The 18,073-nt window shown below is 38.8% G+C and overlaps 4 protein-coding genes and 1 long non-coding RNA gene across 5 annotated transcripts; 3 read left to right on the top strand and 2 right to left on the bottom strand.

Moving 5' to 3' along the window:
• Nucleotides 1–893: 893 nt before the first annotated feature.
• LOC129739957 (uncharacterized) lies at nt 894–1,863 on the bottom strand. Its single transcript, XM_055731533.1, has 3 exons — nt 1,593–1,863; nt 1,498–1,528; nt 894–1,373 (listed from the first exon to the last, which is right to left on the bottom strand). Exons 1-3 carry the CDS (start codon nt 1,593–1,595, stop codon nt 1,021–1,023), a joined length of 387 nt encoding a protein of 128 aa, XP_055587508.1. The 5' UTR covers nt 1,596–1,863; the 3' UTR covers nt 894–1,020.
• A 483-nt stretch (nt 1,864–2,346) lies between these two features.
• Nucleotides 2,347–5,853, top strand: LOC129739945 (protein salvador homolog 1). The gene is made up of 5 exons (XM_055731497.1): nt 2,347–3,373; nt 3,446–4,766; nt 4,843–5,033; nt 5,098–5,230; nt 5,715–5,853. Exons 1-5 carry the CDS (start codon nt 3,286–3,288, stop codon nt 5,785–5,787), a joined length of 1,806 nt encoding a protein of 601 aa, XP_055587472.1. The 5' UTR covers nt 2,347–3,285; the 3' UTR covers nt 5,788–5,853.
• A 4,918-nt stretch (nt 5,854–10,771) lies between these two features.
• On the bottom strand, nt 10,772–13,637 carry LOC129739958 (uncharacterized). The gene is made up of 3 exons (XM_055731536.1): nt 13,481–13,637; nt 11,083–11,347; nt 10,772–11,012 (listed from the first exon to the last, which is right to left on the bottom strand). The coding sequence occupies exons 2-3, from the start codon at nt 11,306–11,308 to the stop codon at nt 10,873–10,875; spliced, it is 366 nt and encodes a 121-aa protein (XP_055587511.1). The 5' UTR covers nt 11,309–11,347; nt 13,481–13,637; the 3' UTR covers nt 10,772–10,872.
• A 1,502-nt stretch (nt 13,638–15,139) lies between these two features.
• On the top strand, nt 15,140–16,312 carry LOC129737917 (uncharacterized). Its single transcript, XM_055729084.1, has 3 exons — nt 15,140–15,268; nt 15,328–15,602; nt 16,305–16,312. The coding sequence occupies exons 1-3, from the start codon at nt 15,228–15,230 to the stop codon at nt 16,310–16,312; spliced, it is 324 nt and encodes a 107-aa protein (XP_055585059.1). The 5' UTR covers nt 15,140–15,227.
• Nucleotides 16,313–17,044: 732 nt separating this feature from the next.
• On the top strand, nt 17,045–17,859 carry LOC129739966 (uncharacterized). The gene is made up of 3 exons (XR_008736041.1): nt 17,045–17,389; nt 17,458–17,542; nt 17,607–17,859. It is a non-coding gene; the product is annotated as an uncharacterized LOC129739966 (long non-coding RNA).
• The last annotated feature ends 214 nt before the right edge of the window (nt 17,860–18,073 follow it).

Genomic DNA, 18,073 nt, shown 5'->3' with positions numbered 1-18,073 from the left:
GTACTGTTTTATCTAGTCTAACTTTCGCAATTTCAATGATAGCATATTTTATCGCACACATTGTATGAATATTTGTAAAATTAACGTAAATGAGAGGAGCAATTTTGAAGCATTCTGTATAAATAGACATATGGGACAGCTTTGCGGGTATATTTCATATGGGACAGACATGACTTGGTATTTTTTTCATATATGTTGAGAACAAAGTTATGAATGTTTTTAGTCTAAATTGAAGAACTAACTGTATATGAACGATTTTTGAGATAAACTGAAAAATGACGAAAATGCATATGGGACAGTCTTGCGAATAGCGGCAGTTATGAAGTGTTATATTTTTTATGCCAAACGACCATCATGCCAAATGGCAATTATACCAAACGGCCACTATTCGAAATGACCATTATGTCAAACGGTCATTATGCCAAACGGTTATTATGCAAAATGATTATTATGCCAAACGGTCGTTATGCACAATGATTTTATGCCAGCTGATTTTTATGTCAAACGGCTTTATGTCAAATGATTTTAACAGCGTATGACCATCACAACACTTATCATCTAGGAGCGAGCCTACAATATGTTCGATTATGAAATTTTTCCCATAAATCCATTGCCACCCTAATACGAAATGATACCGTTCATGTCCCATCTCGTTCCTTAAGAAATTTCGAGCCGCTAAGATTAAACAATGGGCGATGGAATCGAAAAGTTATTCTTTCTCTCCTTAAGAAAAACCCCTTTAGAACTGTCAAAAGTTGGGTGAAATTATAGCTGCATCCCACTTGCACTAATGCAAAACCATCACCCAAATTCGTCAGCGCTTCCATCGCCTATTATGGAAGAAATGAATTTTAAAACCCATTTGACATCTCTTGTAGATTGTTCAACCAAGTGTATGTGTAGTTTGATTTTAATATAAGTAAGGATAGTTTTAAGCGTAGGTTAAGTAACCAGTCTGTATGATATTGAGTTATCGAGACCGTGTACAATAAATAATACAGGTACATGGAATTTTGCATTCTACAGATAAGATAACGACCTAATCAAACCCCGACTCACCTCCCGAAAGGACAACCCTTCACCCCAATTTTGCAGCAGGTGACGCAGCTGCCGGGCCGGAAGCGTTCCTCTTCCACTTTTGTCGGCGGCTTTGAAGGCCGCCATCACTTCCTCTGGTAGGTTTTCGACCCGCGAGTGCTGATACATGACCTCCAGAAAATCCGCAAAACTCATGCGACCATTTTTTTTCTTGAGATACGAGGTCAGCTCTTGGATGGTAGGGGATAGGCCCAGCGAGCGCATGATGACGGTCAACTCGTCCAGCGTTGTGATGTGGCCACTCCTGGCAAACAGATAGAAACACTCACGGAATTCTGTAGGGAAAATTCATGTTGAAAAGGAAACATTCTTTTAATTCGCTTTCAACCAATGTTAATTTATGCACCCCGAGCCACCGTATGTCATCAAAAGATTTGCACGGAGAAAGTGCCCACGTACCATCGATATCTTGCTCTTTGAAGTAACGGGCCTGAAATATTGAGTCGAATTGCATTAATTGTAACCATAAAAGAATTGAATTATAACTTTCGTACCATTCTAACTGTACTTGCGAACTGAAATCAATAAATCATGAGAAAAAGTGCACAATTCCCAACTTGTTACTTCACTCAATGAAATCCCACTTAACAATGAACCATTGATGAATGCAGTGCGGAGAAATTTACGTGTTGCTGCACAGTCAAGAATTTTAACTCAAAACTCAGTTTAAGGTTAGCAAAAAACCATAAGTCCCATGAACAGAAAGTTGAAAATAATTTTCAATTATTCTTAAGAAGTTAGGAAAGAAGGTTTGATTATTGAAATGTTTTCACAATTTTTTTAAAAGCCTTTAATTCAACATATTTCTACTAGATCAATTCAGGCTTCGAATGTCCAAATATGGAAGCTTCTACTAAATTCGAATGTGCGGAATCGAATGTCCGGAAGCTTCTTGTGTAATTTTGATCGGAAGCTGTAAACAAACTATTCATGAATGCAGGGAAGAATCCAAGGAAAATTCTCAGGAAAACGTACTGAAAGAATATATTTATAGGTATTCTAATTTTCACGGTATAATATTTCCGAGGTAGGAAAATAACGTCGAAAAGTTCAACTCTTAAGTTCAAATCTATTTATTCCAATATTTGTGTTTCCAGCTGGATTAACGAACGATTGATTTTTCATTATCGAAGAAATCTAATTTCTAAACATCTAATTTCTTTTCTAGTTTTTTTTTATCTCAAAATTGAGATGAGATATATTGCTATAAATGTGTGAGAGAAAACTTAATGAAGACCCAAATGTTTGCTTTTTTTCCTTAGCGTGTAGAATTGGAAAATAAGAATGGTTTTCGGAATTGCAATCAAATCATAATTGGCTGTAAAATAATTCGTGAAAAGAGTAAAAATATAGGACAAATCACGCTAAAAGTTGCCCTAACGTTTGGCGTCAAATCAGATTTGTGTGGTGCGATCGTGGACAATAATAATGTGAATTTCGAAATTACGGGAAGGTAAAGTTGTGCAACTTGAGTACTCGCTGGTACAATTTTTCTACTCTACATATGAGAAGGTCCAGCGCGACGAGCCAATTGAACGAAGCAAGGAAAAAATGGAATGCGATGCTCGCTGCTACGTGCTATAGGAATGAAACCTGCAGCAGCTATTCCTTCCGCCCTACCGATTGGTCCTGCTGCTACCATTAATTTTGGTAGAGGCTTCAAACATGAAATGATCGTTTTCGGAGGAATTAAAAACAAAAGGTTAACGAAAAGAAAGATGAAATTTTTCTACTCTTGTTTATGAGACCCAGCATCATCGCAGATTGGGGGCCATCATCGCAGCAATAGCATCACAACAAACAAGAACAATAAGATCATCCAACCCCAGCATCTCGCCGAAAGATAATAAAAACCTATAAAAACGATCTCGAAAGGCAGACGAAAAGAAGAACACATCCCCTGGCGCACACACACACACGTAATATACATCAGGTAGATTGAACAAAGGTCAGAGCGAGAGAGAAAGGAACCAGAAGGCATTCAAGGAGGAACCACAAACATCGCGGTCAAAAAGAAGCATCATTTCAATCATCACGATATTTGAGACGAAAAACGACGACCAAGACGCGAGTACGGAGAGTGCCAATTAATCATTTTTATTTCGTACATAAGAGCTCTAGATAGTCGTTCGGGTCACTTGAGTAAAGCTTTCTCGTTTGAACTTATTGTAAGCTGTCTTTGACAGAATGCTTTCCCGTAAAAGTAAAGACAAATCTATCAAGGATGGAGTTGTGGGGAAGTACGTAAAACGCGATACGCCACCAGAAATTCCAAGTTAGTATAAGATGAACTGATTTAGTTAAGAATCCAATCTTGAAATGGTGTTTATGGTTATTTATTTTACAGTTATTAATGTGTTGACGAGTGAATCACAAGGGAAAAATAAATTGCCGAAAGGTAGGAGAAGTTCTCAGCAGCTCTTCGGAACCAACAATGCAGCACAAACCAATAATGTGTATGCTCCAAGCCCGCTGATGCCAAATAACAATATCAATAATGTGCAAAAATTTGGTAATGTGAAGGTAACTGCATCGATGGGCGGTTTAGGACATGAAGGGAAATACACTCCCAGCAACAAAATTCCTAATTTGGCTCAGAAATTTATGAACCTATCGGTTCAAAATGATCAGCCAACAATTTTGAACCCAACCAGTAATGTTCTGATGATGTCTAATAATAAAAACCAACAAATGCAGCAACAGGTTCAACATCAACCACTAATAATGCCGTCGAAACCATCAAACCTATCGTTGACCGCATCGGCGAGTAATAATAACAGTCACGGAAATTACGTTGACATAGAGACGATAGATCAAATCCTAATGAATCAGTCTGAAGCCGACAAAGCTGCCAATCAATATCGTATACAGCAGCAACTACTACAGGCTCAGCAACAACATCTGAGGCAACAGTACATGAATAATTTTGAGAGGAAATACTCGTACAGTCAGCTGCATCAAAATCTGAATCCAAATTTCCGAAATGGTTTCGAGAACTACGGAAACCTGATAAGGAACAATAGTCCTACAACCCCAACTGCCTCGTCGAATGTCAGTTTATCGTCTGAGCAACAGTCACCTTTCGTTCGCCAATATTCCACCCGACAACAACTTCCGCCGCCGAAAGATCACTACCATATCTACGAAAACCCCACTCAAATTAATCGATCAGAGTCGCCGATTTACAGCAACACTAATTCGGGCAACATCTATCAAGGTTACCAGAGCAACAACTCTTCCCATCAATCCCTGTTTTCGAATCTAACCAACACTTCTAGTAACGTGGCCGCGGTATCTTCCTCCATAACCTACCTGGCCACACGCCCTCAGCAGTCGCAAACTCAACAGCCGCTTTATTCTAATGTTGAAAATAATGGTATGACATATGGTGAAGCGTTGCTGCACAATGCTCGCCACAGTACCTCAAATGGGTCGGTTCAACAACAAACTCGACAGCAGTCTTCCTCGGAAAACAGCAGCTCTTCGGCCACTGAAGAAGAGCTACCTCTGCCACCCGGCTGGTCAGTGGATTATACGCTCCGCGGTCGAAAGTATTACATTGATCACAACACCAAAACTACTCATTGGTCCCATCCGTTGGAGCGGGAAGGTCTTCCCACCGGATGGGAAAGACACGAGTCCGCCCAACACGGCACCTTCTACTACAAGTGAGAAGAACAATTTGGACAGGGTCGTTGATACCATTTTCTCTAACATCCATTTATTTTTACTCTTTCCCAATAGCTGCATCACCGGTCAAGCTCAGCACAGCCACCCGTATTTAACGTCGTGTTATCTACATCACGCCACGCCGGTGGAAATACCTCGCCCGCTGATAGCTTCTCACACGCACTTTACCCCGCATAGTGCTTTAGTCCCTGCGAATCCCTATTTGCTGGAGGCCGTGCCCGAGTGGCTTGAGTTTTATGCCAAATGTGAGTTTAGAAAAAAAGTAATTTCGTGCTAATGGATAAATGGTTCCTTACACGTTTTTTTTAGCCACGCCCGAAAACGATCACAAACTGAAGTGGGATATGTTCCAGCTACATCAGCTGGAAGGGATTGCCGGTATGCTGACCAAATTGTTCCGCCAGGAGTGCCACATGATTGTGGTGAAGTACGAAACATTGAGGTAGGTGTATTATGGGTTGAACTGTGATAAATGGTGGGCGATTACATCTTCAGTTGGATACCCTAATCAAATGTGAAAATTACACAATGGAAAATGCCGGGGATGTTTGTACATCACAAGTTTCGAACTACGAATTTTTCACCTATCTACCTATTCTCAATACTGTTCGGTGTCTTTGTTGCTCATTTATCTTTCCCTTCACGTTCAATCAGTTTCTGGTCCGTGTGCTGAACAAGTAATTAATCCAAAATGTCGGATCCTGTCCCTGACAATAAGCCGAAACATGCTAATATTTTCGTTAACCGTTGACAATTTTTGTGTGATTTTGTATTCTTATTATTTTTGAATAGAGAACTATATAACAAACGACGAAGGGTCAAAAGTTTGTGTTTTACTGACAAATCTGGGCACCTGGCCACCCAGTTGACAGCTCCATAAGCTCCCAGCAAAATTTTAATATACTTACGTTTTTTACCTTTTTTAGGATAGCGATTCGCTCGATGATGGAAGAGAAAAAGAGATTAGCATACTTAACGAACGCTGATTCTAACGCCTAGATCAAGGAATTTTCTTTCTGCAATTGCTGCTTACAACACAAGAAAAAAAGATAAAAAAAACATCTGGAGATCACCAACGCCGTACGCCTTTCAACAAGCCACTATTGTTTTCGTTATGTTACGCTATACGTACGTGATGATTTGGTCGTAACAGTCGACAAATACACACACGCGGTATCATATTTTATATAAACCACTATGTATATGTTAATCCATTTACAACTATACCACAAAAGAATGCTACATGCTTGGTAAGTAGTAAATTAACATCTCGTGACAGATATGATTAAAAAACTAAGACTTTTTAACATCCAGATGAGTTGATTTAATTTTTCGGAAACATTAAAACTCCCACATGTAACACTCATATGAGATTGTTTATATAATATTAAAAAAAACACGTACGAAAACAATTCGGTAGTGAATTTCGAATAGGGCGAATGCGCCAAATGTAAACAAATGGAATTATCAGCAGGGTGATAAAGTACGTTCGGAGACCTACATTTTGAGTTTACAACGTTGACTGAAAGATATTCGGTTTTCGAGAAATAGAGAACACAGAATAAAATTTTTGCTGGGAGCTTATGGAGCTGTCAAACTTTGAACGCGTTTTTCTCGAAACAGTGATGTTCGCGCATTCGCCGTATTTAAAATTTGATATCGAATTGAATCTTAACGTTAAGAATTTATACAGAAGCTATCACGATAGACTAACATTTTTAAGATTGTACTGTAATGTTTTTAAACTGTTCTCTATTTATCGTAATTAACACTAAACATACCGACACTTTGTATGTATCTATTTATACCGCCGGGGGTCTAATGACCCTTAACCTTTTTTTCGCTAAAACTCTTTTGTTTCTCAACCGATTTTTATAAAATTTATTGTTTCCGAAAGCTTGTAATGTGACTCAACAATTCAAATGTTCATCTACAAAAATTAATTTAAAAGTTAGTCTAAGAAAACAAATCTGAAAAAACATGCTTCGGGAAAAATAATGTAAGTCAGTTCATCAGTGCTCGAAAAACATTCACTTAGTGCCTGAAAAGGGGAAGTTAGAAGCTAGATTTTGCAAATGGAAATATTGTTGCCGAAGATCATGACCACAAAAAATGATTTTCAGCTTTATAAAACACTTGATGGCTATTCAAAGGTAACTGTTTTCAGACATTTTTATCGATCTGCATTTTCTGAGACCATTCACTATGACACCTAAATTCGGCTTTGCACTGGATTTTGAGTATGTTAACGTAAGGTTTAGGCAATAAAACTATATGCAAAAGAAAGGCAATTTGTACCGGTTCTAGTGTTGTAATTACATTGGCGGTGCAATGCTTGACAAAAATATGATAAATGTTTTTCTGAAAATAAATCCAAAAATTTAACTCTAATGCTTGTGTGTTTTTTCGTTTCCTTTCGCCCGGCTTCATGTGCGAAATGGCTTTGAGATATTACAATGCACTGCGCCTGTCTGCCTAGCAAGAATTTGTGCTGACTTTTCAAAATTCAGAAACTACTTCACTGTTTTATTTATCATATTTTTGTTAAGCACCGCATCGCCAATGTAGTCACATCACTAATATGTACTGGTAAGAAATATTTCCATATGTGCAACATATTGTAACTTCAGCTTTTACAGACACTGAGTGACTGATTAATTCTCTGTGGATTAACTGACTTACAGCCTTTTGTTCTTAGACTTTGAATAACTTTAAAATAAACTATGGTTGCTGAACATTGTCTGAGAATCACATTTGAGTCATGTTACAAGCTTTCCAAAACTATAAACTTTGTAAAAATTGGTTGAGAAACAAGACCCCCGGCAATAGGTATACCACATAGATACGTTTTCAGCAATCTACAAACTTAAAAAAATTATTATTATCAAAAAATACGTGCATTTTGAAAATAAAAATAGTCATGTAGAAAAAATTGCAAAAAAAAACAATTATAATAGGAGTTGTAGTCATTTGAAGTTCCAAAAATGTCATTTGACCCCCTCCGGTACGTTTAGAGTTAACAAAAATAATGCATTCAATTGCAACTTTTGTTTGAAGTTTTTTTTTCTGTTTCTGATAAATTGTGATATTCAACAGTTCCTTGGCGACTATAGAAAAAAATGTAATAGGGCCGGTCAGAAAAAATCAACGTTAATTTTATTAGGACCGCAAAGTTTATAAGGTTTCATATTTTGGTTCATTAATTGATAACATTAAAAGCTTCATCAATCACTACGTATGTGTAGTGTATCTGCCACCCGATCGCTCAAGAGATGTTGCCCTCGCCGAGTCGTTTTCTCGCTGCATCTTCGAAGTTAGCTCCTTCTGCGCTCCTGAAGATGACTTACTAGTCATTGGCGACTTCAATATGCCCGGTTTGAAGTGGTGCTCCATCCATGGCAGCTTTCTGTACCCAGACCCAGCACGCTCTACTTTTTCGGCGCCTTCAAACATCATATTGGACTCCCTGAGTGCAGCGACCTTGCGCCAGATCAACGATGTGGTGAACGAATACGGTCGTACGCTGGACCTCTGCTTTGCCAATGATGGACCTCGTTTACCGACCATCGAAGTCGCTCCTGCACCGCTTGTTAAAGTAGTCCCACATCACCCTGCTCTCATGGCATCACTCGAAGTAACTAGGCTGAACGCTGCAGTAGAAAAACCAGTGACCTTCTACCTCGACTTTAAGAACGCCAACTTCGATGACATCTCTCACATTCTAGGCACTATCGACTGGGTATCTGAGCTTGATCTTTCTAATCCCAACGCTGCCGCTGATACCTTTTCACACATTCTGAATTACGTCATCGATCGCCACGTCCCAAAACGCTCTAACAGCAGAAATATGCGAATCCCTTGGATCACGACTGAGCTGCGACAACTGAAGACGGCAAAAAGATGTGCTCTTCGAAACTACAAGAAGCATAAATCATCGCATACTAAGGATATATATCGTAAACTTAACTCCGTTTATAAAAAAGCCAGTGAACGTTGTTACCATAACTATCTACGTCGCGTACAACGTAACCTCAAGACTTGCCCGAAATCGTTTTGGAAACACGTAAAAAGTCAGCGGAAAGAACCTGGTATACCTTCAAACATGTTCTTAGACGGCATAACGGCGAACTCTGACCGTGGTATCTGCGATCTCTTCGCCCAAAAATTTTCCAGCATCTTCACTTCAGCTTCAACATCCTCAGAACATATAGATAGCGCTGTCAGGAACGTTTTGCCATTGGGCTTCTCAATAAATGGTATTGAAATCGAGGAGGCAGCCATCTCTAGAGCAGCAGCGAAGCTTAAGAATTCCTTTTCTACGGGCCCGGACGGGATACCAGCTGCTTTTTTAAAAAGTTTCATGCCTGTCTTGCTGACCCCTATTCGGCTCATTTTTCAAGCTTCGCTAGATAGAGCCACCTTCCCTCTACTTTGGAAGGAAGCTTACATGTTCCCGGTACATAAAAAAGGAGATAGAAGAGATGTTAACAATTACCGTGGAATCTCTGCCTTATGTTCGATTGCCAAACTATTCGAATTGGTGGTTTTGGATCCTTTCTTCACGTACTGCAAAAATAACATCTCCAATGATCAACACGGATTCATGCCCAAACGCTCTACGACAAGTAACTTGCTAACGTTCACTTCTTTTGTGCATGAAAGTTTTGTTGCCAAATCTCAAACCGATGCAATCTATACCGATCTGTCTGCTGCATTCGACAAGGTGAACCATGAAATTGCCATCGGTAAACTCGAACGCTTAGGATTCTGTGGTACTCTACTCGGCTGGTTCCGCAGTTATTTAACTGGTCGTAAATTGATTGTTCGAACGGGTGACACCTTTTCCAGGCAATTTCCTGCTACCTCCGGTGTGCCTCAAGGTAGCCATCTCGGACCGATTATTTTCCTAATTTACTTCAACGACGTGTTGTCACTCCTCGACGTCCCCAAACTTGGCTATGCTGATGACCTAAAACTATTTTACACCATAAACGACAACGACGACATCAATTTCCTGCAACGTCAATTCAACCTCTTCGCTGAGTGGTGTGACATTAACTGCCTGCCATTAAACCGCAGCAAATGTGCAATCATCAGCTTTTCTCGTAAGCGGCAGCCTTTAATTGCGGAGTACTTCCTCGGAGACGAACCCATCGCACGTGTGAATCACGTTAACGATCTTGGCGTAATCTTAGATCAGCGCCTGGAATTCAAGGCACACACCAACTATGTGATTGACAAAGCATCCAGAAGCCTCGGTTTCATTTTTAGGGTGGCGAAGGACTTCAAGGACGTGTATTGCTTGAAAAGCTTATACTGCAGCATTGTTCGTTCCATCCTTGAATACGCTTCAGCTGTCTGGTGTCCCTACTACCAGAACGGTGTCGATCGGCTCGAGACCATTCAGCGGCGATTCTTGCGATATGCCCTTAGACACCTGAACTGGCAAGACCCTTTTCGCTTGCCTAGCTACGAAAATCGATGCCGCCTCATAGATATCGACACCCTTCAAGCCCGCAGACAAGCAACACGTGCCTCATTTGTCGCCGACCTCCTGACATCGCGAATCGACTGTCCCACGCTATTGGAGGCTATTCCGCTTAGTGTACGACCCCGTGGATTCAGGAATCAGGATCTTCAATTGTACATTCCCTTTCGAATGAACAATTACGGAGCTAACAGCGCCCTCATCGGTGCAATGAAATCTTTCAACCGTTTTTCGGAGCATTTTGACTTCGACATTTCGAGGGATGTTTTCCGAAGAAAAGTGATTAGGGCCTTGAGATCCCCATAGTTAGATTTAAATGTTTTGTTTTTAACCTTAATTTTAAGTAATCATTGGGATCAACATGTGATCCGTTGATCAGAAATAAATAACAAATAACAAATAAATCAAAGTATCGAAACAAAAAAGTATAACGTCACATAGCCGTGCCTTCAATGATTAGAAAAACAAAATATCTGATTTAAAGAACAAAAAATATTCATATTGTACTAAATATTTTATTGAAAACGTGAAAATAAAATGTTGAAAACTACATAAACATAAGAGAAAGGTTAACTCACTTTCCGCTATTCCGAAAGCTATTTTTCTTGCTTTTTAGTTTCATCTCCCGATCGAATAACTTCCATGTCTTTTAGTTCGTACTGGTCGGTCTTCTTGAAGCCGGAAAATTTCAATACCTGAGCGTTGGGCAAGTTGAGTTGCGTGGCAAACCGAATTGCTGTTGGGGGGAAAATGAAAACCCATTACTATATCTGATTTTTGAGTGGTTTTAACTTCTACTAACTAACCTTGTGGCATATTTTCCTCTTCTTCCGTTTTATAGCCGTAAAATTTGGCCCAATCGTTGCGACCGGTATAGATCATGTACCCGACCCAGCCGAGTGCGTTCCACGCAATTATACCGTACACAATGCTAAGTCGACGTTTCCACAGGGCTGCCTTGTCCATTGGCAGGGGATTCATGCGCTGACGGATCCATCGACGAAGCCATCGTGGTTGGGGAAACAATGACATCTTAGATCCGGCAGTCGACCGATGGGCAAGGTTGATAATCTAAAAAAGTTCAATGAGTTTTATAAAAAAAAATTGCACAATCACACTTCGCGACGACTAGGCTACTAGCACGAAGTTTGTCAAATTACGAAGTCCACCAGTTCGAATGTTAAGTGCTTTCAGTAGCGCTTTGAAGTCTTTGTAGAAAACTTTAATAGGTAGTAGGAATTTTCAAGAAATACGGATTTTGCTTTAAGGCTGATGATAGGATGTATCCATCCTTTGTTACCACTGTTTTTTTAAATAAGCTTTTTTTCGTTCCACTGTTTTCAGCTGTTCCTTTCAGCCCTGGGGAGGAGTGTCTGGCCCTTCTAATAAAAATTTCAGAACAATTCCCAACTGAATGAATCCATACCATCTCCATCGTGAGGTTCAATTCCTTCTACTGAAAGTAGACTACGAGCAAAAGTTACCCCAAAATCCGTTCGTTATCGCTGAATCAATCGACCGGATTGCCGGTCACATTGAAAAAGCCCCATCTGGTTTGGTTATCTGCGGGTCGCCACCAAGCCCTATTACTATCATCTCCCCCCTGCGATGGAAACGAAATCCACCAAACGTGTCCGAATCTCGCCTACTGTGTGAACTGCTAAGTTGATCACCCTACAATCAACTGGTCATGTCCCAAATCCCAACACGAACAGAACATCATCCGCCTTTGTGTCGACCTGGGATTCTCTCATCCTAATGTTGTCAAGCAGAATCGATCTCGACTCAATACCGCCACCAACTCAAAACAGCAGCTTCGTCTTGATAACGTCTGATCTACCACCCCTACAGATGAATCCAGGATAAAATTACTCGAGATGCAGATTGCTGTTTTCGTGAGAGATCGTGAACCAAAACAGCACCATAGTGAACATTCGGACACCATTGCAATGGCTGCCAATAATCCAACCCAGAAAACTGTCACCAATTTTGCCATACAGTGGAACATATTTGGACTGAAAACACGGCTTCCAGAAATTCAACTACTTGCCGCCAAGTTCTCCGTTATAGTTTTTGCCCTCCAAGAAACCCTTCTCTCTCCATCTTCTGTAAACCCCACAGTTTGATCAAAGGTTATCATCTACACACTGATAAATCCCCCCAAGACCCTCACAGTAGAGGCGTCGGGCTAGGAATCAAACACGATTATCCTACATTCAGAGAAAGTTGTTTTAACTAAAACAAAATTAAGTTTGATTCAAAAAATATTCTATTGAAAAAAGCTTCTTTTTATTTGAAACAATGTATAATGAGTTTGATTCTGTTGATTCTATAGAAAAATTTCGGAAACAAAGGATTTATTCTTTGAACTAAAAAAAAGTTTGAACAAAAGAGTTTGTTTTAATTTCAAAGGTGAAAAATTCTTTGAAGTAAATGAAACAGATTAGAAACAAAGGAATTTTAATTTGTCAATGAAGGTTGTACCTTTGTCTGCGGTTTTCAATCAGCGGTATAGCGGTTTATCATTTGGAAAATGGACCTACAACGCGGCATAACTATCAGCGGTTTGGTCGATTTGGCGGTTTACCGTTTGACGAATTGCCTTGTTTGACGGTGTTATTTTTTGCGGTATGAGTCTTTTCGCGGCTTGTCTTTTTGGTAATATGCAACATTTCGCGGTAAGATATTTGCTCAGAAATATACTGAGCGAATCTTGCACCCCCTAATCTTTTTTTCTGGTATCGAAACGTAAAGCGTAGGTACATCATTCTAGTTCGAACGCGCAGCATGATGAGGCAGCCTCTTAGCTCTGATCTGTTTCGAGGACGGTCCCGTTTTTTTAGGTTTACTGAAGGACCTAGAAAGGCCCCGTGTTTCTAGGTTTCCTTAAAGCTAGGTACAATCCCCTAGCCCGGTCCGCAACGCGAAGCTTAAGGACCATATTTCATCCTAGTTCGAACGCGCAGCGTGAGGAGGCAGCCTCTTAGCTCTGATCTTTGTTTCCAAGACAGTTTTTTTGGTTTTTTTGAAGGACCTAGGCAGGCCCCGTGTTTCTACAGCATTTTATGTAAAAATCTCAATGAAACCTCGCGCTAGAATTGTTTTTTTTTTGTCCCGCGACGGTAAGGTAACTCGACTATCGTCACTTCACGCGCGACGCAGGATGAGCCAATTAAATACTTTGAATGATCGTTATGAATTTACCTTAAAGTATACCACTGAACAAACACTATTTTACAAGCTAATATCAATTCGGTTTTGCATAATATACAGTCCAAGAAATATTTATTTTGCGTTGTGATAAAAACAAACTCAAACAAAACCTTCAGCTTCAGCGGAATAAGCAGGTAAACAACTTTAGACCAGTTTATTTTAGGTGTGTTCAATCAAAATCGTTCGATTCACGCACTGGCTGATTGGCTACTACACTGAACCAAATCTGGAAATAAAATCTACTAGGTCATTCCAATATTTTTTAAAGTTAATCGCTCAAATACAAAGTAATGATTTATCCTGTACAAGTTATTGGAAAATTCAATAAATTCTGTTAGTGTATTTTATTGACGAAAAACATAGTAAAAAGTATAGGAAAATCTTATGAATACCATGAGCCTAATAACCCTAATCAAATGTATTAGAAAATCCATTAACTATCAAATGTTTATTTTTATATAGAATTTATATTTTGCATATCTAATAAATTTACTAACAATTTGCACCGACTCGATTGATTTATGAATTTGGTGAGAAAACTAGTAAATTGGACAAAAAAGTTCTGGAAACTGTACGCACCGAGGCCGAAAACATCGCTCTCGATGAAGGTAAGTTGAAAAACTGGTTTGTTTAGCGATAATTTTAATTTTTTCTACCCCCGTACAGCTCGCAGTGGATGCGAAAAAAACTCCACCATCCGGCCGGACAAATACCGGAACAGTTCCAGCGCTGAACGAGGTGAAAACTGGGCAGAAACGACCATGCATTCTTATCATTAACAGCAGGAGCAATACTTTGGCAGAAAAAACATCACTCGTCCAGTTCCTTAATCATGATTACGAATTACGACCACAAAACCAGTCACAACATCCCGAAGGCTGGAGCAAAATACCAACATCACAGCAGCAGCCGCCAGGAGTCAGTTTTTTTTTTCACCCACATCGGAAGCGCACTAGGCGCGGACGAGGCTCAGGTACAGTCACAATGAAACATGGCTTAAGACCGGAATCCTGCTAGCATTCTGTGAAGAGTATTCCGATGCTCGGTTTCCCTGATGTAAGTATACAGTTTTATTTTAACTTTTCTCCGATCCCCTAATATGTTTTTATTTTTTAAACAGTGCAACACACAATATTTGGCAACTGGTGGCCGCTGCTGGTTTGTTGATAAAGACAGTCACAGACTCCGGTATCACCAATGAAGAACAGGAAACTAGGATAAGATTTAAATTGTGGAGGTCCGGAAAGGAAATTTTCCGGTATTGGTTGCAGAATGGTTTGGAGTATTTCATTTTAACCAGTATAAAATCACAGGTGGAAACAGGAGATCTGAACGCATCTCTGGAGGTAAGTTCCACCATCCCTCATCGTTGAATGATTTTGTTGATTTTAGATTATTCTTTGTTTTACAGGTTTATCTTGTGGTTACGAAGGATCCCGGGCCATAAGCATGACGTCAGCAGGCGTAGCCTCAACAATCACGAACAGTAGCAGCAATGTTTGGTGGAAGAAAATATTATCACTCGTAAAATGTTGATCTTGACTGCAGTTACAACAACAGCAGCATCAGCACCCATTCGCATTAAAACCACAAGAGGCGAACGCAGTTTGGTTAGAAGTAGCAGCGGTCAGTTTAGTACTAGTCCACAAAGAAACATTTTTTTTTCTCCCACGGCGGAAGCTTACCAGGCGCGGAAGTGGCTCGACCAGTTTATTTCGATGGCTGCGATGACCGGAAAATGCGGAACGGATTTCCTGATTCCTACACGCAGCACACGAGGTAAGTTCCACCATTCCTCATCGGTTAAATGGTCTTACGATTTTTTTTTGGTTTTTTAGGTTTAGCCTATGGTTGCGAAGGATCCCGGATCATAAGAAAATGCCAGCAGACTTAGCCACAACAACCACCACCACATCACCAACAGTAGCAGCAATGTGTGGTGGAAGGAAATATCATCACTACATCAATCGTCCAGTTCCTCAGTCACTATTGCGACTACAGGCTGATCCGTCACTGATCGTATCACCATTGCCGCCACCAACAGCAACGGCAGCACCACCAAATCCAAAAGCAGATAACCGCAGGGAACGTTTCTTGCATTACCCCACCTGTTGTAAGTTGTCATTTTTTCTTCTCCCACGGTGGAAGTGGCTCAGTAATCGGATACGCGAAAAAAAGGGTACTGGTTCATAGTTATCATCACTAGAATTCAAAATGTAAACTTTTATGAGAAAAAGATATTCATATTCAGACCCTAACATAATTTTTAAAATCATAATCCGAGTTTAAAATAGTTTAAAGAGTTTGTAGATCTACTTGTTTTCAGAAAACTTATCAAAAATATTAAATACGGCTATAGCTTAGCTTAATTTCCAATTCACATTTTAATATACTACATTCTACTTGTAATATAAAATGTCAAAAATAATCACGGAAACTTAGTTAATTAATTTTCTGATGGCTGGAACCAATTGGCAAATCACTACTCACTTAAACTTAATTTTGGTTTTTAAAACGAAGATTTAAATCCAAATCTGAATTGGGAAAAAATTAAATGAATTGAAAGAACTTTATATCATTATTTTTGGTAAAGTAGTTCCTATAACAGTTCTTTTCATTTCTCAGCCGTCCCATATAAAACAAGGATTTCCTTTTGTTCACGATTGTGAAGCCTCCAGGCGTTCTTTTTTGCATGCTTAGTAGATTTGCTAATATGGGAAAAATGTTCAGAATTTTAAATATTTTCGTTTTAATTATTGGCCATGAAACCAATAATAGACCGGATTGGATTCTAAAAGATTTTCAAAAATATCAGACGATTAGCATAAGATAAGAAAAAAAAGGTCGATTTCTAGATTCACATAGATATAAGTGATTAATAAATTATTATAATGCTTAAAGCCCAGATGTTTTATTTTTCATTACAAATCAATTTAAAATCGAAAGAATAATTAAATACATTCATTTCATTGTCTAGAATAATCATTTTTATCAAATAACGATTAAATAACTTTCACTGGAAATTCCTATAAAATTTATCGGAACGCAAAACTATATACGCAAAATTTTGCGCTCACTTATAAAAAGTATTGGATTTTCTAGTAGTGCAAAAATACTAGAATTCCCGATACTGTTTATAGCCCGATTTTGTTCAGTGTACCCGAATAGTCAAGGGGTGGTATGAAAAAAACTTAGTAATTGCTTTTGCTAAACTGAATCGAGCAGTCGAGCAGTCGCTTAAAGCAATTGCTTCGGTTGTTATGAATAAAGTTTTTCTTGACAGCTGTTTTCTCAGGCAGGAGCTTTTACTTTTAGAACAAGCTAGTTTGGTATGAATAAAGCCCAAATCTGAAGCAATTGCTCGACAAATCTCATAGCAATTGCTTTATTTTCTAAGCATGCTCGATAGCAGACTTTTCCAATAAAAAATTCTTCAATAACGTCATGAGCTTATCAAATTAGCAATACTTCACTTCAAAACAATTCAAAAAGGTATTTTCAACATGGATAAAGAAAAGTCGAAGTGATAACCCAACTTTTTTCATATTCCTGTCGTTGTATACACGCTCATTTTTTTCTAACCATTTTCGAGTTTTTTTCAACCGTTTTCTGATTTTCCTTCGGAAACTTCGAAAATTGTTATTTTTCAAACGGAATGAATTGTTAAATTTCAAGCGTTTTCAGAGTTTCAGTGGAAAACCATAATAATGGTTAAAAAATGTTCCGTTCCGCCATTGTTCATTTTTTCAAATCGACTTGGAAGATTATACTCCGGTTTTCTTTCTATTCATTTGGTGCAAATTGTGTTCAGATGCCGACGTGTTTTGCACGAAAACTTGAAAGGATTGTTTTAGAATAACGAGCACAAAAAAAGAAACTATTTGGAACCAAAAATCAAAGGTAAATTGCTTTTTTCAAACATTGTTTACATATTGGCTATACTCTTACAGGTTTTTTTTTCATTGCAGAGAATCTCATACATGATGGGAGATAACATACATCCGGTGTTTCCGATGGCTCAAACTGCTTCTTACGAAACACTTTCTCCTTCCGGTCGGTGAACTAGGTGAAAATTTTGTAAACGGAATTTTAATTTTTTTCGATTTGATTGTTTCAGAAAAAAATGATCCGCTACTTAAGAAAATGGAAAGATTCATGGAGTATTTCGTGCTGGAAGTTGTGCTCCAACTTAGTTCTTGGCCTCCAAAGAACAATCACTACCAGTGAAACCAGCCTTGATGGACTGTGACCGAATATTATGGGTGCTTCTTTTTTTAATATCAATTCCATTGGCACGTAATCTGGGTACATATTATGACAAATTATAATAATTTATGTTTGATTTCAATAAATACCTTAAAAATATCCGTTTTCCATCGAAATTGTTCTTTTTAATACTTAAAGAAAGAATCTCATTAACTTTTGCTCAAAACGGGGGTTTTTAACCATTTTCTACCTTTAGCAAACGGTTAAAAAATAACCATAATCCAAGTTCTCATCGAAATCTCATTTTATGAGTTTTCACTGAAAACTCATAAAACGACTTGATCCACAAAACTTCGATTATGGTTATTTTTCAAGCAT

This window comes from Uranotaenia lowii, chromosome 1 (genome assembly GCF_029784155.1).
Source record: "Uranotaenia lowii strain MFRU-FL chromosome 1, ASM2978415v1, whole genome shotgun sequence".
NCBI classification, from domain to species: Eukaryota; Metazoa; Arthropoda; class Insecta; order Diptera; family Culicidae; genus Uranotaenia; species Uranotaenia lowii.
Note: the sequence above shows the minus strand (reverse complement) of the source record. Positions and strands in the feature narration are given on the sequence as shown.